This window comes from Pan paniscus, chromosome 1 (genome assembly GCF_029289425.2).
Source record: "Pan paniscus chromosome 1, NHGRI_mPanPan1-v2.0_pri, whole genome shotgun sequence".
In the NCBI taxonomy this organism is placed as follows: Eukaryota; Metazoa; Chordata; class Mammalia; order Primates; family Hominidae; genus Pan; species Pan paniscus.
This window is the reverse complement of record NC_073249.2, coordinates 69,310,600-69,334,389: the sequence shown is the minus strand read 5'-3', so window position 1 is coordinate 69,334,389 and position 23,790 is coordinate 69,310,600. Positions and strand designations below refer to the sequence as shown.

Genomic DNA, 23,790 nt, shown 5'->3' with positions numbered 1-23,790 from the left:
AAAATGAATTTTCATTATGGCCTAATTTGTTATAATGGAATTCTACACTATAAAAAGAACTCTCCCAATACAAGAGTATGATTAGTTGCTGTAATTTCTGATCTGCTGTAGTAGTAACAAAATTACTGTGTTTGTAATAGTTAAACAGCTTTCAATGGCTTGCTCACATTCATGTTTCTTACTCTTTCTTAACAATATGTTCAGAATATGAAGATTTAGATGATATCGTAAGACTAATACTTAATGAAGACTTCATGAAAAAAAGGCCAAGTCTAACCAATTTTGCCCACAAAGGTTCATATTTCATTCAATTAATAATATTTATTAAACATACTTTCATGAAAATGCCAAAAGTAGTAAGAACATATTATTCAAAAGTGAAGAAGTTGAGAAGCACAAATATTCACAATGTTTTCTGTCATTATAGGTTCATAATAAATGTGTGTTGAATTGAATTTAAATCTCTACAAAAATAAACTGTATTATTCTTTGTCATTGTTTATCACTGTCAAAATTCTAAATACTGATTTAAATCTAAGAATCACTTCACTAGCAATTGGGTGGGGGATAAAGGAAGGAAGATTAACCCTTTCAATACAGTTTAACTCTATCTCGGATTTCTACTCTCACTACAACTGGAGTACATTTGATTTGCTTCGTGTTCTGTAGGGCTGCTGTGATCAGTCACGTCATCAGACATTTGAAAAGAAAATGTATTCAGTATGTCATTTTGAAAAATACTAGAGTATGGGAGCCCTTAAGGAAAATGGCATACAAAATAAAGATCATTATGATTTACAGATAAGTGACTGATATTGTTAGAAACTTAAGCTTAGTAATTTTTTTAAAAGGAAAGTCAAGAAACTATCTCAATTTATTTATCTAACTAGGAAAGAAAAATAGCCTATACATTTTTTATTGCTTAAGAGAAAGAGGTGAGGATAGGCATATCACAGAAGAACCAAACCAGCAGCTCTCTGTCTTACAATAGGGCTCTTAGGCTAACTCTACATAAGCAATAGTCACTAAACTATCAGCTCTTCAAGGGAAGCAGCTGTGGCTACCTCCCAAGTTCTGAGCACTTTCACTGAAGATCTACTAAGTTTGGGGGCCTTCCTCAGATAGTGAGAATGCAAAGATGGGTAAAATATGATCTTCACTATCAAAAGCTAAAAGTATTTCTAAGTATACAGTTCAGTAGTGTTAAGTATATTCACACTGTTGTGCAATCCCCATAACTTTTTCATCTTGTAAAACTGAAACTCTGTCCCCATTAAACAACTTCCCATTTCCCCTACCCCCAGCTCCTGGCAACCACCATTTTACTGTCTCTCTGATTTTTGAATCCTTTCTGTTTCTGTGAGTTTAACTACTCTAAATACCTTATGTAAGTATAATTGCAAAGTGTTTGTGTTCTTGTGACTGGCTTATTTCACTTAGCGTAATATCCTCAAGGTTCATACATGTTGCAACAGCTGTCAAAATTTCCTTCCTTTTTAAGGCTGAATAATATTCCATTGTATATACCACATTTTGTTTATCCATCCATCTGTCAACAGATGCTTCCACCTATTGGCTACTGTATAGAATGCTGCTATGAACATGGGTGTGCAAATATGTCTTTGAGATTCTGCTTTCTTGTTTCTGCTTCTTGAGAAACAGAATTGGTAGATCATATGGTAATTCTATTTTAACTTTCTGAGGAAACTTCCGTTTTCCACAGTGGCTGTATCATTTTATACTCCAAAATTACTTTTAATTTAGAGCAAATTAAATTAACTTTTAATTAAACAAATTAAAAAATTAAAATATTTAAAATAAATAATAGTATTTTGAAGAAAATTAACACACAAAAATCCTTAGCTTTAGATTGAGACACATCTTGTCCCACCAACTACTTGTGTGGGGAAAGTCACTGAATGAGACAGTTGTCACTAGACACCAATGAAAAGTAATTATTATCACTTATTCACACTTATCTGGCACTGGTTCAGACATTTAATTGATTTTAAAGATTATACACCTAAAAAATTATTTCCTGTCATTTATTGTACTGCTGGCAAATACCACCAAATCAGTTTCATGTTAAGAAGGAATGCTTCACAAATTGAAGATTTCAGGATTAAAAATATATAGTACACATATACACATACATAAGCACATACATACAAACACATGCACACACACAGGCATATATATTTCTATTATCAAAGATCAGAAGAGAAATTACCTGATGGTTTCTTCATGATATAGAGAACTAATAACTGGCCCACCAAAACCTGTATTTGCTTCTTTTCCTTTCTTCTCTGGTATCTGTGGGAAGGGGAAAAAAAAGTGAAAAAAAGACAAATGGGTTAAAACAATAGGTATTTAAATCAGTTACAAAATGTTATTTTGCTAAGAAAGACTAAGGATTTTACCCTCAACCATCTCTTCAAACCCTAGTAAAACTTTTAAGGTGGTAACAGAAAGGCAATAGGATTCTCAGGTCATCACAGGAGTGGAATGGGTACCTGGCTGGCAATCTAAGGTATTCCAGTACAGCCTTCTGGAGCCACCAAAAAACAATTCTCCTAGCTGACTGTGAGATGATGTTCAATGTGGTAAATATGGATGTTCAGGTGAGAAAAAGAAAAATAAATCCCAGACATGAATGTGATCAGCAAAATCGTATCTAGATTTATAAAATAAAAGTTCCCAAATAAGAAGCTACATTACAGTAAAAGTTCAAATTTAATTATAAAGAAAATGTTTTTGGGTTAAAAAAAAAAAAGGAAGGAGAAAAGGTAGAAGAGGGATAGGAAAGGAGGTTTATATCTCAAATAAAAGAAAAAAGAAGTAAACTGCACAGAAATACTTTCCAAACTCAAGGATTCAACACGTCTTGCCCCTCTATGTTCTCAAAACACACAAGAGTAAAATTAATTTAGTAATAAGATTCTTCTAAAACATGTAATGTGGAAGCAATGAACCTGGATAATACTGTCTGCAAGGAGCAAAGTGCAACCTCTGCAAAACCCCATGTATTGACAGCGTTTAGCACAGGACACCCTGCAAAAATCAAAACTCTGATTCCGGACATAAATATTCCTTTAGAATCAAAATTACATTATTATTTAATTTGACTGCAAAAAGACTAGTTTTACTTCAAATAAAATACAGTCAATCCCCACACACATTTTTTCAGTACTTAAGAGAAGTACGAGTTTTGTTTTTTTTTTAATTCTTTGTTTCAGTCTGTGGATCACTGGGCTGAGGAAAAAGACCCCCTTCCCCGGAGATAGCATATTCTATCTGTTCCTAACACTACTGGGGGAACTAAGGTTTCAAAAAATGTTGTAAATTTTTGAGGAGATGAATCAAGTCAGTTATCAACTTGTAATAGAAACAAAGTTATAAAATCATAGACAACAACTATTAACATGATTAAATGACAAAGTATATAAAGTGTATTAGTATGATGCTAGCAAACAAGAAGCACTAGGTAAATGACAGATTTCTCTGTGCTCTGAGGGCCATTTTTAGAGAATAAATGCTATGAAGAATTTCTGGAACAGATAATGTATTTCTTTATACCAAAAAAAAAGTAGAGATGATCCCCAACTTACAATGGTTCGATTTATGATATTTTTGACTTCTAATAGATTTACCAGTATGTATCCTCATTATAAGTTGAGGAACGTGTACAAAGGGAGAACTTATTTTACTTAATCCAATTATATTCCAAATACATGTTCCATTGATAGGATAAAACTAAAACATACTTGGCGCTCGAGATGATAACTAAATAAATAAAACTAAAAATGAGAAAACTGGATACTAAAGGAAAAAAAATAGAGATAGAACCAAATGTGAAGTGGCAAGCATAGCTTCTTAAAAAAGAATGACTCCTAGAAGGTAACACGGTGGAAAATCTAGGTGATACTGGGTTTCGCAATGACTTTTTACATGCAATATCAAAAGTATAATCCATGACAGGCCAGGTGCAATGGCTCACACCTATAATCCCTGCACTTTGGGAGGCTGAGGCAGGTGGATCTCTTGAAGCCAGGAGTTTGAGACCAGCCTGGCCAACATGGCAAAATACCACCTCTACTAAAAATGCAAAAAACTAGCCAGGCATGGTGGTGCGTGACTGTAGTACCAGCTACCTAGGAGGCTGAAGCACAAGAATTGCTTCAGCCTGGGATGCAGAAGCTGCAGTGAGCCAAGATCACGCCACTGCACTCCAGCCTGGCAATAGAGCAAGATTCTGTCTCAAAAAAAAAAAAAAATTATAATCCATGAGAGAAAAAAATTGATTAGTAGGTCTTTATTAAAATTGAAAATTTCTGCTCTGTGAAAGATATTGTTCAGACAATGCAATGACCAGCCATAAACTGAAAGAAAATTTGCAAAACACATATCTAATAAAAGACTGGTATCCAAAATATTCAAAGAATTCTTAAAACTCAACACTAAGAAAATAAGTTACCCAATGAAAAACGAGTAAAAGATCTAAATAGACAACTTACCAAAGAAGATACAGAGATAGCAAATAAGCGAGTGACAAGATGTTTAAACATGTCATTAAAGAAATGCAAATGAAAACAAAAATGAGAAACCACTACACACCTATTGGAATGGCTAAAATCCAGTATGTCCTTAAATAGATTAATAAGCAAATGATACACCCATAAAATAGGATATTATTCAGCAACACAAAGAAATGAGCTATTCTAGGTTAACTAAGAAAAAAGAAGAGTCAAATAACTCAGAAATGAAAGTGGAGATGTTACAATTAATGCCACAGAAATACAAAGAATCATAAGAGATAACTATGAACAATTACATACCAAAAAACTGGATAACCTAGAAGAAATGAATAAATTCCTGGAAACATACAATCTACCATGACTGAATCATGAAGAAATTAAAAATCTGACAGACCTATCACCAAGAAAGAGAGTGAATCAGTAATAAAAAAAAAAAAAACTTCCCTACAAAGAAAAGCCCAGAACCAGATCACTTCACTGGAGAATTCTATCAAATATTTAAAGAAGAATTAACACCAATCCTCTTCAAACATCAAAATAATTAAAGAAAAGGGAACACTTCTAACTCATTTTATGAGGTCTTATCCTCATATCAAAGCCAAAACTACTGCAAGAAAACTAAAACCAATATCCCTGATGAATATTAATCCAAAAAATCAACTAAATATTAATAAACTGAATTTAACATTACATTAAAAGGTTTATACATCATGATCAACTGGGATTTATTCCTGGAATGCAAAGATGGTTCAACATACAAAAATCAATCATATAACACAGCATATTAATACAATGAAGGACAAAACCCACATGATCATCTCAATTGATACAGAAAAAGCATCTGACAAAATTCAACATGTGTTCATGATAAAAACACTAAATAAACTAGGAATAGAATAAAACTACCTCAACACAATAAAGGCTATATATGAAAAGGCCACAGCTAACAACATACTCAGTGGTGGAAAACTGAAAGCTTTCTTTCTAAGATCAGGAACAAGGCAAGGATATCAATTCTCATCACTTCTTTTCAAGATGGTATCCAAGCCAGAGCGATCAGACAAGAAATAAAAGGCATTTGTGGTGTTATGCTATGTGTGTGTGTGTACAGAGAGAGAGCGAGAGTGAGAGAGTGCGCACAAAAGAGATTTGTTTTTGTCCGTGGTTCCTGGTTTCTAACTCCTATTGCCCTTGTTACAGTCTTTCGTTACATAATTAGGTGTGTCAGGCCTCAGGAGCAAGCCTCAGGAAAGAGAATCTATGGGACTTTCTCCTGCCCTCCTTTTACCTGCCCCAAGTTACCCTTTCTGATTGTGGGTCACAATCCCGAGAGAGAGTCCTGCCCTATACCCTAGGGGAAGGAATACTGACATCATGAAACCCAAGAGGAATGGGTGCTGGGAGCTTGGGGATAGTGGAACACATGGAGGTTCCTGGAGGGTGGCATGCCCAGAGAGATCATGAAAGCGCCATGTCCCTTCCTCCATGCCTCACCCTACACATCTCCTTGTAAACCAAAAATAAAGTTCTAAGCCCTACAACCATCTGGATGAACCCCTCCTCTCAGCTAAGGTTTCTCCAAAGAAACCTGAAAAACTAGTCCAGGCCATGATGGGAAGTCGGGGTCTGGACATGCCTCATTATACTTTCCTCCCTTTAGCATTCAGGAACAACTGACCAGCATTAACATTAAAACAGAGATCTCACAACTGACAAAAAAGACTCTTTGTATCAATAAGATATCAAATTCCAACCTGACTCTAGTATAGCATCACATGACAGAGAGCAGACCCTGGAAGAAATCAAAATATCTTATCCCAAAATATATTTGACATATTTTGAAACGGCCCTGCAAAGCCATCTCTTAATGGGGAAATTTTACATTATGTAAAGAATCCTGTTCCCTTTCCAGGTCTTTTTCTGATCCTAAAGAGATTAGCTGAGAGATATGAAGAATCTTTTAAAGATCTGAATAGGAAACAATTGTCATCTATTGCATCTAACAGTGGCCACCTATGAGACTTCATCTATATAGTAAGAACCTTGGTCTCCACAAATCCTTAACTCAGATATTCCTTTCTATTAATTCCAAGCTTTTAAATAATAACTTAACTCTCAACCAACTGCCAATCAGAAAATCTTTGAATCTACCTATGATAAGTCGCTGCTTCGAGTTGTCCTGTCTTTCCAAACCAAACCAATGTATTAATAAACTAGGAAGAGAGTAAAACTACCTCAACAGGCCATAGCCGCAACCGAGCCTGCCGCCAATGCCTCTAAGCAGAAGGTGGTTGTGCCACCCACGAATGCCAATCTTGGCAAATCTGCCAGGGATGTCTTCACCAAGGGTTATGGATTTGGCTTGATTTGAAAACAAAATCTGAGAATGAATTGGAATTTACAAGCTCAGGCTCAGCCAACACTGAGACCACCAAAGTCACGGGCAGTCTGTAAACCAAGTACAGATGGACTGAGTACGGCCTGACGTTTACAGAGAAATGGAACACCGACAATACACTAGGCACCGAGATTACCGTGGAAGGTCAGCTTGCACACGGTCCGAAGCTTACCTTCGATTCATCCTTCTCACCTAACACTGGGGGAAAAAAAGCTAAAATCAAGACAGGGTACAAGCGGAAGCACATTAACCTGGGCTGCGACACGGATTTCAACATTGCTGGCCTTTCCATCTGGGGTACTGTGGTGCTGGGTTACGAGGGCTGGCTGGCCGGCTACCAGATGCATTTTTTTTTTTTTTTTTTTGAGACAGAGTCTTGCTCTGTCGCCCAGGTTGGTGTGCAGTGGCAGGATCTCGGCTCACTGCAAGCTCCGCCTCCTGGGTTCACGCCATTCTCCTGCCTCAGCCTCCCAAGTAACTGGGACTACAGGCGCCCGCCACCACGCCCGGCTAATTTTTTTTTTTTTTTTTTTTTTAGTAGAGACGGGGTTTCACCGTTAGCCAGGATGGTCTCGATCTCCTGACCTCGTGATCCGCCCGCCTTGGCCTCCCAAAGTGCTGGGATTACAGGCATGAGCCACCATGCCCAGCCTGGATGCATTTTGAGACTGCAAAGTCCCGAGTAACCCAGAGCAACTTTGCAGTTGGCTACAAGACTTATGAATTCCAGCTTCACACTAATATGAATGACGGGACAGAGTTTGGCAGCTCCATTTACTAGAAGGTGAACAAGAAGTTAGAGACTGCTGTCAATCTCGCCTGGACAGCAGGAAACAGTAACACGCATTTCAGAATAGCAGCCAAGTATCAGACTGACTCTGACAGCTGCTTCTCGGCTAAAGTGAATAACTCCAGCCTGATGGTTTAGGATACACTCAGACCCTAAAACCAGGTATCAAATTGACACTGTCAGCTCTTCTGGATGGCAAGAACGTCAATGGTGGTGGCCACAAGCTTGGTTTAGGCCTGGAATTTCAAGCATAAATGAATACTGTACAATTGTTTAATTTTAAACTATTTTGCAGCATAGCTACCTTCAGAATTTACTGTATCGTTTAATGTTGTATGTCTGGAATGCAAGTATTGCTAAATATGTTAGACCTCCAGGTTAAAGATGATTCAGCTTTAAGATGTTACCCTTTCAGAGGTACAGAAGAAAACCATTTCCAAAAAAGGTCCTTTCAGTGGTAGACTTGGGGGTAACTTGGTGGCCCCTCTGAGATATCAGGTTTCTTTTTTATCTAGAAATGGCTGCAAGTGGAAGCTGATAATATGCAGGCACTTTGTAAATTCACATTGAGTAAATGAAAGAAATTGTGATTTCCTGAGAATCGAACCTTGTTTATCTAACCCTAATTGATGAGAAGCTCACTACTTGATGGTGTGTACAAACTCACCTGAATGGGATTTTTTTTAGACATATCTTCATGACCTGTTCCCACCCCAGTTCATCGTCACCTCTTTTATACCAAAACGTCTGCAGAGTGGTGTGGTCACGATTCTTTTGTGCCATTTTGGGGTGGAGAGGGTGGACGTGATAAAGCCAATAATTCAGGACTTATTCCTTCTTGCGTTGTGTTTTTTTGCCCTTGCACCAGAGTATGAAATAGCTTCCAGGAGCTCCAGCTATAAGCTTAGAAGTGTCTGTGTGATTGTAATCACACGGTGACAACACTCAGAATCTAAATTGGACTTCTGTTGTATTCTCACCACTCAATTTGTTTTTTAGCAGTTTAATGGGTACATTTTAGAGTCTTCCATTTTGTGTGGAATTAGATCCTCCCCTTCAAATGCTGTAATTAACATCACTTTAAAAAAAACCTGAATAAAATATTGAAACCTCAAAAAACAAAAACAAAAACAAAACTACCTCAAAATAATAAAGGCCATCTATGAAAAGGCCACAGTTAACAACATACTCAGCGGTGAAAAACTGAAAGCTTTCCTTCTAAGATCAGGAACAAGGCAAGGATATCTATTCTCATCACTTCTATTCAAGATGGTATCCAGGCCAATGTTAATGCTATCATATCTCCCTAAAGGATATAAAATCAAGCTGTAACCCCATCAGCTTGGGTACATGTTCTCAAGACCTTCTGAGGCTGTGTCATGGGTCATGGTCTTCACATTTGGTGCAGAATAAATCTCTTCAAATACTTTGCAGTTTGGCTTTTTTTCCTCGACATCTTCATCTGTATCCTTTGTAACATCCTTTATAATAAACTGGCAAATGTGTTTCCCTGAGTTCTGTAAGCCACTCCAGAAAATTGGTTGAACCCAAAGAGGGGGTCATGGGAACCACAACTTGAAGCCAGTTGGTAAGAAATTCTGGAGACCGGGGCTTGTGACTGGTCAAGGGGTGGGAGGCAGTCCTGGGGACTGAGTCCTCAACCTGTGGAATCTGACACTATCTCTAGGCACCTAGTGTCAGAACTGATTAGGAGGATACCCAGTTGGTGTCTGCTGCAGAACTGCTCACATAATGTTGGGGAGAAATCCCCATGTATTTGGTCACAGAAGTCTTCTGTTGTTGTAGTGGTATGAGAGCAGAGGAAAAACACGGTTTGAAAGTTTTTCCTAAAATGGCATCCAAATTGGAAACGAAGAGGTAAAGTTATCTGTTCACAGACAACAGGATTTTATATGTAAAAAAATCCTAAAGATCCCACCCAATCTGTTATTCAGCAAAGTTGCAGGATACAAAATCGTCACACAAAAATCAGGTTAGGTCTGACAGAGACAGACAGTAAATGAATAAGTTTTCCAATATTAAAACCTAAAGAGTATTATGAAAAAAAAAAAACAGGTCCAGGAACAAGGTTATAATTTGGAATAAGATGGTTGGGGAAAGCCTTCTAGAGAAGGCCCTTTGAATAAAGACAAAGGAAGTGAAGAAGTGAGTCTTGCAGCTATCTGGAGTAGATTGTTCCAGCCATAGGAAAAAGCCAGTGCAAAGGCCCTATGATGAGGGTATGCACAGAATGTTAGAGTAGGGGTCCCCAACCCCTGGGCCGCAGGCCAGTAGCAATACATGGCCTGTCAGGAATCTGGCCGCACAGCAGGAGATGAGCGGCGGTTGAGCAAGCATTACCACCTGAGCTCCACCTCCTGTGAGATCAGCAATAGCATTAGAGTCTCACAGGACTGTGAAGACTATTGTGAACTGCACATGTGAGGGGTCTAGGTTACACACTCCTTATGAGAATCTAATGCCTGATGATCTGAAGTCAAATGGTTTAATCCTGAAACCATCCCCCTCCAACACCGGCCCCCTAATCTCTGCTGCAGAAAAATGGTCTTCCACTAAACCAGTCCCTGGTGCCAAAAAGGGTGGGGACTGCTGTGTTAGAGAACTTAAAATGTTTCTGTCCTTTGCCTACTCTATTTAAGGTACAGGGTGTCTTAAATAGAATAGGCAAAGGACATAACCATTTAAGAAGCAAGAAGACAAGGTTGTTCATGAGACAATCATAGCTTCTATTGGCGCCATTCATTGACTCTCTTAAAGTGAAATAGACAATTGGGAAGAGATAGCTATGGTCCACTTGGTAATTATTTGCTGTGAAATAAAGAAATAAAGAAATAAAGACTACTAATTAAGAGTTATGTGGTAGTTCAAAAAAAATAAGTATAGTTCTTTTTTCTTTTTTATTTAGCCTTCTTTTTAAAGCAAGTTTAGGTTTACAGAAAAATGAACAAAAAATAGGGTTATCTCATACCTCTCACATGTATACAACTCTCCCACCCACTGCCCCCATTACTAACATCTTGCATTGAGTGGCACATTTGTTACAGCTGATGAGCCTATATTAATACACTATTATTAATGAAAGTCCATAGTTTACATTAGGGTTCACTCTTGTATTGAACATTCTATGGGTTTGACAAACATATAATGACATGTACCCACCACTGCGGTACCATTCAGAATAGTTTCACTGCCCTAAAAATCCCGTACTCTACCTATTCACCCTTCCCTCCCTCCCCACTCTCCTCCATACTCTGAACCCACGGCAACTAGTGATCTTTTCACTGCCTTGTTTTACTCTTTCCAGAATGTCAAATGATTAGACTCATACAGTATGCAGCCTTTTCAGATTGGCTTCTTTCACTTAGCATTATGCATTTAAGGTTCCTCCATGTCTTTTCATGGTCTAATAGCTCATTTCTTTTTAAAAATTTTAAATTGTTGTAAACATAAAATTTACCATTTTAACCATTTTTGGTATTTAACTCAGTAGTGTTAACTATATGCTCCTTCCCCTGGCCCAAAACACAAGATTTTTCTTGAATCTTTACCGTAAATGGGATTCTGGGAGATAAAACCTACCAAAGTGGAAGGCCCTACTAAGACTGGGGAGGGGCCGGGTGTGGGGGCTCACGCCTGTAATCCCAGCACTGGGGGAGGCCGAGGCGGGTGGATCACAAGGTCAGAAGATCGAGACCATCCTGGCTAACATGGTGAAACCCCGTCTCTACTAAAAATAAAACAACAACAAAATTAGCTGGGCATGGTGGTGGGCGCCTGAAGTCCCAGTTACTCAGGAGGTTGAGGCAGGAGAATGGTGGAACCCAGGAGGCAGAACTTGCAGTGAGCCAAGATTGCGCCACTGCACTCCAGCCTGGGTGACACAGCAAGACTCTGTCTCAAAAAAAAAAAAAAAAATACTGGGGAGGAGTTTTTGACTCCCTAGTCCACACTCAGCCTCAAGCAATTCATCCATTACCATTGAAGTGTTTCTACCAGTTTATGGCCCAAGCATCTTCTGTTATCTTGGTTATGATTCTCTGTATTCACCTGTCTCTCCAGTTTTGGGGATGGCAGTTTGAACTGGTACCTCAATCTCTGATGGATCTAGAACAGTCTTTGATTTTCAGTTTGGTCAGATTACTGTTATTGTTAAGGAGAGGACTGATAACTTGCAGGTTCTTCACATGTTGAGGCTGAAACTGGAAGTTCAGTGATCTTTTAAAGATATTTTAAAATTAAAAAAAAGTCTTTAAATTTACCCATATATTTAGCACTTCCAGGACTCGTCATTCCTTTATGGGGGTCCAAATTTCCATCTTATATAATTTTCCTTTCATGTGAAGTTCCTCTAAAATTTACTATAGTTCAGCTCAGTTGGCAATGAATTACCTGCTTTTGTTTATTTGGAAAAAGTTTTTATTTATTTATTTTTATTTTTTAGATGAAGTCTCACTCTGTGGCCCAGGCTGGAGGGCAGTGGTGCAATCTCAGCTCACTACAACCTCTGCCTCCTGGGTTCAAGCGATTCTCCTGCTTCAGTCTCCAGAGTAGCTGGGATTACAGATGCCCACCATGACACCCGGCTACTTTTTGCATTTTTAGTAGAGATGGGGTTGCAATGTGTTGTTCAGCCTGGTCTTGAACTCCTGACCTCAAGTGATCTGCCCATCTCAGCCTCCCAAAGTATTGGGATTACAGGCATGAGCCACCAGATCCAGCCTTGAAAAGTCTTTATTTCACGTTTACTTCTTTTTGTATTGACATGAGATTCACATAAAATTAACCAGTTTAACATGTACAATTGAATGACATTTAATACATTCACAATATTGTGCAACCAACTGCATCTAGTTCCACAACATATTTGTTATTCTCCCCAAAAAGCCTTGAACCCACTAAGCAGTCACTCCCCATTCCCCTCTCCCCCAAACCTTTAGCCTTGAACCCACCAAGCAGTCACTCCCCATTCCCCTCTCCCCCAAACCTTTAGCCTTGAACCCACCAAGCAGTCACTCCCCATTCCCCTCTCCCCCAAAACCTTGGCAACACCAATCTGCTTTCTGTCTCTATGGATTTAACCATTCTGGATATTTCATATAAATTGAATCATACACTATGTAATCTTTCATGTCTGGCCTCTCACTTGGTTTAATGTTTTCAAGGCTCATCTATATTATAGCATGTATTGGTTCTTCATTCCTTTTTATGATTAATAGTCTATTATATGTATATAAGCAAAATGCCAAATTTTGCTTATCCACTCATCAGTTAATGGACATTTGGGTTGTTTGCACTTTTGGCTATTGTGAATACTGCTGCTATGATCATTTGTATACAGGTATTTGAGTACCAAATTACCCAGCAATTCCACTCCTGTATATACCCAAAAGAATTGGTAATTCTATTTTTAACTTTTTGAGGAACCACCAAACTGTCTTTTATGGCAGCTGCACCATTGTACAGTCCTAGCAGCAATCTAAGACAGTTTCAATGTCTCTACATCCCTGCCAAAACTTATTATCTTTTTTACTGCAGACACCCTACTGGGTATGAAGTGGCCCTGTTGAAAATCAACTGACCATAAACTTGAGAGTTCATTTCTGCACTCTCAATTCTTTTCCATATGTCTATCCTTATACCAGTACCATACTGTTTTAATTACTGTAGCTTTATAGTAAATTTTGAAATAGCAAAGTTTTAATCCACAAGTTTTGCTCTTTTTCAATACTTTGACTATTTGGGGCCCTTTGCAATTCCATATAAATCAGATTGACTTGGACAGTGCTGCCATCTAAATAAAATTAAATCTTCCAATCCATGAACACAAGATGAATTTCCATTAACTTAGGTTTTCTTTAATTTCTTTTGGCAATATAGTTTTCAGTCTAAAATCTTTCACATCCTTGGTTAAAATTCCCAGGTTTTTGTTTTTAATTCTTTTGAAGGCTATTGTAAATGGAATTTTTTTGTTTGTTTCCATTTCAGAGTATCCGCTGATGGTCTAAAGAACACAATGATTTCTGCATGCTGATCTTATGATCTTATATCTTGCAACTTTGCTGAATTAACATATTAACTCTAGCCGTGTCTTTGTGGATTCTCTGGATTTTCTATATACTGTGTAGGATCATGTCACCGATTAACATTTTTATTTCCTCCTTTCCAATTTGGATGCTGTTTCTTTACTTTTCTTGTCTAATTGCTCTGGTTAGAATTTATGTATACAGTGTTGAACAGGAGTGGTGAAAGCAAGCATCCTTGTCTTATTCCTGATCTACCTCTGGGTTTTTCATAAATACCCATTATGTTAAGTAAAGTTTACCTTCATTTTTGAAAGCTATTATAACTGAGTATAGAATTACAGGTTGATCGTCTTTTCCTTTTGTTGTCAACCTATTGACTTCAGATTTCTGAAAAGAAGTCTGCTGTAGTTCTACCTTGTTTATCTTCATCATGTTTTCTGTCTGCTTTTTTCTCTTTTTCACTGGCTTTCAACAATTTGTTATGTATTGTATGGTTTCATTACATTTCTTCTGCATGGGGTTCATTGAGCTTCTTGGATCTATGGGTTTATGGCAGTGACTCTCAACTAGGGGCACTTTTTTTTTTTGCCATCTCCATCCACAGATATTTGGCATGTCTGGGGCAATTTTTTAGCTGTCACACTATGCAGTGCTATTGACATCTAGTGAATAGAGAACACAGTCACTGCTAAATGTCCTACAATGTACAGGATATCCTCCATAAAGAAGAATTTTCTGGCCCAGAATATCAATGGAGCAAAGATTGAAAAACTCTGGTTTATAGTTTATGAACTGTTTGAAATTTCAGCCATTATTAACTAAATTTTGTTTCTGTCTTCTCTCACTGTTTTTCTCCTTTCTGGGTCTCCAATTATATGAATGCTACATTGCTTTGTATTTTCCCACAGCTCATTGAAGTTCTGTTCTTTTTTTGTTCAGTCTTTTTATGCTCTGTGCTTCATTTTGATTAGTTTCACTTGCTCCATCTTCGAGCTTCAAGTTCACTGATCTTATGCAATGTCTAATCTGCTGTTAATCATATCCAGTATATTTTTTACTTCAGATATATTTTTCCCTAAAAGTTCCATTTTGATACTTTTGTATCTTCCATTTCTCTCTACATATGTTCACTTTTTCCTCTACTTTCTTGAATATATAGTATATATTTGTAAAGTAAGTGTTTTCATGTCCTTGTCTGTTATTTTATCATCTTTATCATTTCCACCATCTACTTTTATTGACAGGTTTTTCTCCTGGGTCATATTTTCCTGCCCCCACTTTTTGTTTTTCCTTTTTGGCAAGCTTTAAAGACCTCTATTGTAAGCAAGGCATTGTAATAAATTTTACATTCTTGCTTGCTGGATTTTGTTGTGTTCCTTTAAATTATGTTGGACTTTGTTTTGGCATGCATTAAGTTACTTGGAATTAGTCTGATCCTTTTAAGGCTCAATTTTAAGCAGTGTTAAGGCAAGGGCAAAGCAGCCTTTGATATAGCATTTAATTTAGCACAGCTACTGAAGTGAAACCCTTCTGAAGCCTCTACCATATGCCCTACATATTACATTTTCATTCTACTCCTGACTGGTAGGAAACAAAATATTCTCAGTCCTATGTCAGCTCCAGAAATTGGCCTACTGCTTTCTTATGTTTCTTTCCCCGGCCTGTTATTAATAGTTTCCTCTTATACATGCATAGATCAGTATTCAGCCAAAGGGACCCCTCTGCAGACCTCTGGAACTGTCAATATAGGATCATCCTCTCTGGTATTCAGCCCAGCAAATTCTAGTTCAAAATGGTGAGACTGCCAGGCCATTTTGGGATCCCCCTCCTTGCAGCCTGGAAAATGCTGCCAGGTAATAAATGGACGCACCTGCAAGGCACAGCTTGTTTTTTTTGTTTTGTTTTGTTTTTAGATGAAGTCTCACTCTGTCGCCCACGCTGGAGTGCAGTGGTGCAATCTTGGCTCCCTGCAAGCTCCGCCTCCTGGGTTGACACCATTCTCCCGCCTCAGCCTCCCGAGTAGCTGGGACTACAGACACCCGCCACCACGCCCAGCTAATTTTTTTTTTTTTTTTTGTATTTTTAGTAGAGACAGGGTTTCACTGTGTTAGTCAGGATGGTCTCGATCTCCTGACCTCGTGATCTGCCTGCCTCGGCCTCCCAAAGTGCTGGGATTATAGGTGTGAGCCATCGTGCCTGGCCATTTCCCTTCTTTTGTAACTTTACACTACTTATAATACAATGTCTGAAAATTACTGTTTCATCCAGTAATTTTAGCCATGCATCTGGTTTTCTTCTTGTTTTTGGCAAAAGGGTAAATCTCGTCCCTGTTACTCCACCATTCCCAGGAACATAAGTCCTACAAACATTAATTTTAAACTCAGCATAATATTCCATGCAGTAATGTAATATAATTTACTTAACCATTATCTAACAGTTGTATATTAGGTTATTTTCATTTTTTCACTCATAAACAGACATAATGAATATTTTTAAAAATAAGAAATAAAGTACTTTTAGGCCACTGCACTCCAGTCTGGGCGACAGAGTGAGATTCCATCTCTCCAAAAAAAAAAAAAAAAAAAAAAAAAAGAAAGTACTTTTAATTAAAATCTTTAGAAAAAAAACTGACCCCATAATTTGATTATGGTATATTCTAAATACATTCCCCTTTCCTGGGATTAGTTCCTCTTTCTAATGCAACTGCACAAATACACATGTTAGAATACACATGGTCACAATGTTTTGTGGGGAAATAAAAAGATTATATCTTAGGCAGAAATAATATTTTAAAAATAACCTGCCATTATCAGATTGAATCCAGAATAAAGATGCCAAAGATGCGTTAGTTTTCCTTTCTATACACTTCATCTACCAGAGTGGATAAACTTTGGCTACTTTACCCTCTTGATATCCACTCCAGTGAAATTTCTTTCATAGAGTCTTAGAAGTTTATTCCATTTCTCTCTACTCAAAATCCATTAAGTCACTTTTATGTTGCATCAGCAATTAAATGGAATCCAATTTGGCAGCGAACAGGATAAAATTTGCCAGTTCTTATATTGCCTGAGACTCTATTAGTTGAAAAACTAAAATGCTCCTTCACTCAAAAGGGAAAGGATAAGTTGTTGGCTAAATCTTTATCACTTGATTCAGACTCCACCTTAGTTTTAGAGTCAAGATTTAAAGCCTTGTGAAACTTTTTCTTCTATTCCTAAGATTATCAAGCTAATCTATGCAAAGAGTTTTCTTGCTTCTGTGTGCTACCTTTTTTGGATTTGTTTTACTGTTTTGTTTAATTCATTTATAGTCTAACTGTAGAATGCTGGGAAAATTAATCTACTTCTTTGCCTCAGTTTCCTCATTTGTAAAAATGGGAATAATAGTACCTATTTCATACCTATTTATATTTATACATAAATAAAACAGTATCCAGTGCAAAGTGGCCATTTTGTAAGTGTTAGCTAATACAATAATTATTATTGCCCAAAACATGGCCATTTCTCCAACGCAAAAGTGTTTCAGCAATATAGATACAAGATGTTGTGATGTGGGGACCTAAAATATTGACCTACGGTCTTTACCTAATAGCTCTAAACTTCTGATTCTCTTGATAAAACAACAACAAATTCCCCAAACAAACCAATCATAAAAACTCTAACATACTTCGTTATAAGAAAAAGAGAAAGAAAACTAATACTTAAGGAATATTTTCTATGTGCTTATACTATCCAATTTCCACTTCAAAACGAGTCTATAAAGCTGGCATTATCACTGTATTTTATTTAATCTAAGATATCCTCAATTATAAGAAGCACCATTATTTTCTGTAATGTTCAGAAAGAAAAACTAGCCAACTAAATATAATACACTATCTAAGACTCATACAGATTTCAAAAATATTAAAAACTGAATAAATATCTGCCTTAGATTTGGCCAGGTGCAGTGGCTCATGCCTTTAATTCCAGCACTTTGAAAGGCTGAGGAAGGAGGATCACTTGAGCTCAGGAGTTCAAAACCAGCCTAGACAACATGGTGAGACCCTGTCTCTACAAAAGAAAAAAAAAAGATTTGATGAAATATAAGTAAATATTTATTTTACAGATTCAAAAACTGAAAAGAGGTGAAGTATCCAATGCCACATAAGTGGCAGAATTGGGATTCACACAAAGATCCTTTGATATTCCAAAGCCTGTGTTCTATTAAATTAAATTATATTACTTCTCCAAGCTATTTTGGAAACCATTATTACATACTGACAATATTCTAAATTAAAATTTTGTCTGTTTCTTAAGTGTACTTTTTTTGGGGGGGGATGGGGTCTCATTCTGTCACCCAGGCTGGAGTACCGTGGGTGATCTTGGCTCATTCAACTTCTGCTTCCCAGGCTCAAGGGATCCCCTCCCACCTCAGCCTCCCAAGTAGCTGGGACCACAAGCAAGCACCATCACGCCGGGATAATTTTTTTTTTTTTTTTTGTATTTTTGGTAGAGATGGGGTTTTACCATGTCACCCATGCTGGTCTTTAACTCCTGGGCTCAAGCGATCTAACCACCTCAGCCTCCCTAAGTGCTGAGATTACAGGTGTGAGCCACCACACCCAGCCTTAAGTGTACTTTTAAAATGTTTACATAAAGTACTCCATTAGTTCAAAGAGAAAACTTTAAACATTTTTGAAGCAAAATTATTCTGATAAATTATGCATAATTTGGTTGATAGATTAATACTATCATTCTAAACCCTTAAAAGAGGAACACTTTTCTGATAATCCTTTTGAAATACTAAATTTTTTTTCCTGAAACATGAATAGCTATTCATTTCAAGTAGAAAAGTAAGAATATTGGTTTCATCTCATCTACCATTTGTCACAGCATTAAAAAGAAAACTTTACCATGAAAATATTGTTGATTGCTACTTATAACAGTAATATTTATAAAATTTTTCAATTTATAAAATTTTTCAAGAAAGGGGAACTCCATAAATGTATGTTTTTAACCTGTTTCTCTTAAAATTACAAACACACAGCAATATTTTTAAAAATCATCTCCTACAACCTTTAAAAAACAGACATTTAGCCAGGTGCAGTCTCATGCCTGTAATCCTAGCACTTTGGGAGGCAGAGGCAGGCGGATTACCTGAGGTTAGGAGTTTGAGACCAGCCTGGCCAACATGGTAAAACCCCATCTCTACTAAAAATACAAAAATTAGCTGGGCGTGGTGGTGCACATCTGTAATCCCAGCTACTTGGGAGGCTGAAGCAGGAGAATTGCTTGAACCCAGGAGGGAGAGGTTGTAGTGAGCTGAGATAACCCCCGACAGTCCAGCCTGGGTGATAGAGTGAGACTCCATCCCAAAACAAACAAACAAAAAAACCCAGACATTTATAAAAATGTCAGTTCTCTAGAAATGTTGCATAAATGCTTAAATTAGCATTGGAAAATAATTTTAAATAAAAGCAATGAGAACAGAAATGATATGAACAAGTATTTTATCCAATCCTCCAAATTTCAGCCTTTCCTAATATTTTTTGTATATATACTACATACACTAGCTAACACATTTTTTAAAGATTAAAAGACTGAAGAACACTTTTTTTTTAACCAAACACTTTACACCACAAAAATATGAGATAATTTTTACATATAATTAATATGGTCAACAGAACTCCGAAGATTCTCTTATAGTCCACCAAGCAAATGTCATCACTTTGTAACAACAAACCAAAAATGGTAAATTGCTTTCTACCACCCCACAATAGAATTTAAGAATAAATATTATATTACTCTTGTCGATTTCTTGGCTTTTGTCAATTGTCTTGGTTCCAGCACACTTTAAAACTAAGGCGCAATATGTAAGTCATTTGTATTTGTTAGTATTTTTACTCAATTTAACACTGTTTTAAAATGGCTATCATGGAAAACTACCTTCAGGTTATCATGACTAATTTTCTAGAAATATAACACTGATCAAAATTTAGATTTTCTTTAGAAAATTATCTTGAATATAGTATTTATCATAGCTGTTCAGAAATTATAACTTTTTTTGGATTTTAAACACCAAAGGAAATCATAAAACATCAAAAGATTCAAATATTTAAACCAGCATTTCTGTAATAACGTCTCAAAAATAAACAGGAAAAGAAGAAACTGTATTTTAAGCAAGCAAAACAAATGGTTAATATTTTTATAATGTATCCAAATGATCTCATGTGTACAAAAAAAAAAATCATTAAGACCCAATGGATAAACAGACCATGATTATAAGTAGGCAACAGTTAGATACTTGAAGTTACCCACGGGTTTAGGGTTCTACTCACATACACCAATACTTGGGAAAATGCTTAACATCCCTTAATAATTTGCAAAATGCAAATTAAAGCAACAATGAACAATGAATTTTTAACTAGCTACATTAGAATAAATAAGGTAGTAAAATTACAGTGAAACAGGTACTAATAAGCTAATGGCCCTAATGGCCTTGTAAAATGGTATTAGTCTTTTGGAAAGTATATGGCAATCCTACCAAGACCCATAAAAATATTAAGCACATATTAATTATTTTCACCAATAATATAACTTCTGGATATTCTAAGAAAAACATACAATCCTTAACTATTGCAACTTGGTATGAGATTCAACAACAATCTTTTTTGTTGGTCATCTTTACCTAAATTTAATGTTCTTAAATTTTTAAGACAGAAACATAGGTCAGGATAGATTTTTAGATCTCTATCTCCCTTTTCTATTGTTTTCATGAAGTGGTAAAAATTTTGGCCCCTAGGATACTTAGCTCTTGCCCCCTCTGGTTCTTCTTTTTCCTTTTGTCTTTATTGTCCTTGTTGTCCTTGTTTTATTGTCCTTGTTGTCCTACTTGATTTTGATTAAATTCCCAGTAGATTGCTCTTAGTATGAAGCTTTATACTGGAAGAAAGTTTTGGCTAGTTAATTTTAGAAGCTTAGAGCCCAGGCAGCTCTAGAGAACCTTACCATGAACCTCTTGTACTCAGCCACGAATTGAAGTGCATAAAAACCCCTTTTAGCTTTACCTGTTGGTTATTTTAGAAATCTGCCATTCTCAAGACAGTAAGGTACTCATAGGTACTCTACTGCTTCCTTCTGCTTCCTTCTAAAGAGATGCCAATGCCACACAAATCTTTTTTCTTTCATTTTTTTAAAAATATAAATCTGGTAGCTGTTGGTGGTTTGTCCCTATTTTCTCTAATCAACTAATTTTGTTACAGATATTGCTCAAGAGCTTTTGATTATGCTATCCTAGTTATTCTGTTAAGGAAGCAGGACTATTCAAAAACTATGCTACAGCCACTACCATCTTCCCAGAATTAAAATACCATAAATAATTTTTAATGTAACACATGAATAAGAATACACAAATAAATAGATTAGTATTGCTAAAGTTGGTATGTTTCCATTCCATTCTCTTTTCCATTATTTTTGTCTCCATGCAACTATCTTAGTTGCATGATTTCATGAAAGAGAGATTTAGAGACCGACAACACAAGTTCAGTGAACATCAGTTATTTGTAGCTTACCAAAGTATGAATACTATCTCAACATTTTAATAGTTTCCGAAATTGTGAATCCCAACTTCTAAAGCAGAATTCTCAAAATCTTATTTCTTAGACTTTCTTGAAGCTATGATGTGCAGGCCCATTATCTACATTCCATAAACTAAATGTGCAAGCAACCCATATGGATACAAAATGGAGCAACATATCACTGACCTACAACTCGCACTTTTTTTTTTTTTTTTTGAGACAGAGTCTCACTCTGTCACCCAGGCTGGAGTTCAGTGGTGTGATCTCAGCTCACTGTAACCTCCACCACAGGTTCAAGTGATTCTCCTGCCTCAGCCTCCTGAGTAGCTGGGATTACAGGTGGCCGCCACCACGCCTGGCTAGTTTTTGTATTTTCAGTAGCGACAAGGTTTCACCATGTTGGCCAGGCTGGTCTTGAACTCCTGACCTCAAGTGATCTGCCCTCCTCGGCCTCCCAAACCAAACACCGCATGTTCTCACTCATAGGTGGGAACTGAACAATGATAACACTTGGACACAGGGTCGGGAACATCACACACCGGGGCCTGTCATAGGGTGGGGGGCCGGGGGAGGGACAGCATTAAGAGAAACACCTAATGCAAATGACAAGTTAATGGGTGCAGCAAACCAACATGACACATGTTCACCTATGTAACAAACCTGCACGTTGTGCACATGTACCCTAGAACTTAAATTAAAAAAAAAAAAAACTTAAAAAAAAAGCATGCTAATCTAATTTCCTGATGACAGGGTCAATGAAAGACAGTTGACACACTAGATGTCACATTCAGGACCCCCCCCACCCCAAAAATCTTCAATGTGGGAATAAGATGTTGAATAAAATAAAATGAAATTTAATACGGGTACACATAAAGTACTGAACTTAGTACACAACAGACATTGCATAACAGAATGTATAAAAAAAGACAGGATTTTAGTTTACTGAAAGTTAAAGAATAATTAACATTGTAATGTGGTTGCAAGAAGTGTTAAGGTAATTTTAAGCCACACTCAGTGCAAGTATAGTGTTCTAAAGAGAGAAAAGTTCTATTCTGTAGTGGTCACACTATGCCTAAAACAGTCTGTTCAATTCCAAAGGCCATACTCTAAAAGAGGTGTTGAGAAACTGAAATTTGTTCACACAAGAATGACTGGGAAGGTAGTGGGACTTGATGGTGAAGAAGATGAAGAACAATTTTAGAAATTAGAAATATTTGGCCTGGAGATGAGGAGACTTAAAAGCTGTCTTAAAACTTCTGAAAGACTCGGCCGGGTGCGGTGGCCCATGCCTGTAATCCCAGCACTTTGGGAGCCCGAGGCAGGTAGATCACGAGGTCAGGAGATCGAGACCATCCTGGCTAACACGGTGAAACTCCGTCTCTACTAAAAAATACAAACAAATTAGCCAGGCGTGGTGGCAGGCGCCTGTAGTCCCAGCTATTCGGGAGGCTGAGGCAGAAGAATGGCGTGAAACCAGGAGGTGGAACTTGCAATGAGCCGAGATTGCGCCACTGCACTCCAGCCTGGGCGACAGTGAGACTCTGTCAACAAAACAAAACAAAACAAACAAACAAAAAAAACTTCTGAAAGACTCATATAAAAAACTGAACATCGTCTATGTGGGCCTAAAAAGCAAAAATATAACAGATTAGAAAACAATAACGATACCAAAACAGTGAAATAAATTTTGGCTTAATATAAAAAGAAGCTTCTAACAACTGGAGTTCTTCAAAAATTGGGCCAATTTCTTCACAAATAGTAAATTTCCCTTCATTAAGAGTCTTCCAATAGAAGCTAAAAGACTGTATGCTAGAATAATCTGGAGACAGAAAATTAGTCTAAATAACCAATAAATTCATTCTAATAATGAGATTACAAGCTTACAACAAGAGAAGAAAGGGAAATGTAACTTAAAAAAGATATACAAATGGCCAATGTGTACATTAAAAGGTGGTCAATATCATCAGTCATCAGGGAAATGCAAATTGAAATCACAACAAGATACCATTTCAGACCCACTAGGATGGCTATAATCAAAAAGGCAGAAAATAAATCAGAACCCTCATAAACTGTTGACAGGACTGTAAAATGTTGTAGCCATTTTAGAAGACAGTCCAATGGTTCTTCAAAGTTAAACACAGAATTACCATTCGATCCAGCAATTCCACTCCTGGATATATATCCATTAGAAATAAAGATATATGTACACACAAAAACTTGCACACAAATGTTCACAGCAACATTATTCAAAATAGCCAAAAGGTGGAAAGAACCCAAATGTCCAAAAAAAGATGAATGGATAAACAAAATGTGGCATATCCATACAATAGAATACTATTCATCCATAAAAAGGAATGAAGTATTGATACATGCTACAATGTGAAAGAACACCCTGAAAACATACTAATAAAAAAAGTCAGTCATAAAAGACTACATGTGATATTCCATTTGAAACCAGAATAGGCAAA

General features: G+C 36.9%; 1 protein-coding gene and 1 pseudogene across 1 annotated transcript in view; one reads left to right on the top strand and one right to left on the bottom strand.

The window, feature by feature from the left end:
* ACBD6 (acyl-CoA binding domain containing 6) overlaps positions 1-23,790 on the bottom strand; it is a 216,953-nt gene that overhangs the window by 139,347 nt on the left and 53,816 nt on the right. Inside the window, exon 4 of the mRNA XM_003824722.5 lies at positions 2,231-2,313. Coding sequence (XP_003824770.1) covers positions 2,231-2,313 — 83 coding nt within the window. The remainder of the gene's footprint in view (positions 1-2,230; positions 2,314-23,790) is intronic.
* On the top strand, positions 5,926-10,473 carry LOC130540892 (voltage-dependent anion-selective channel protein 1-like; annotated as a pseudogene).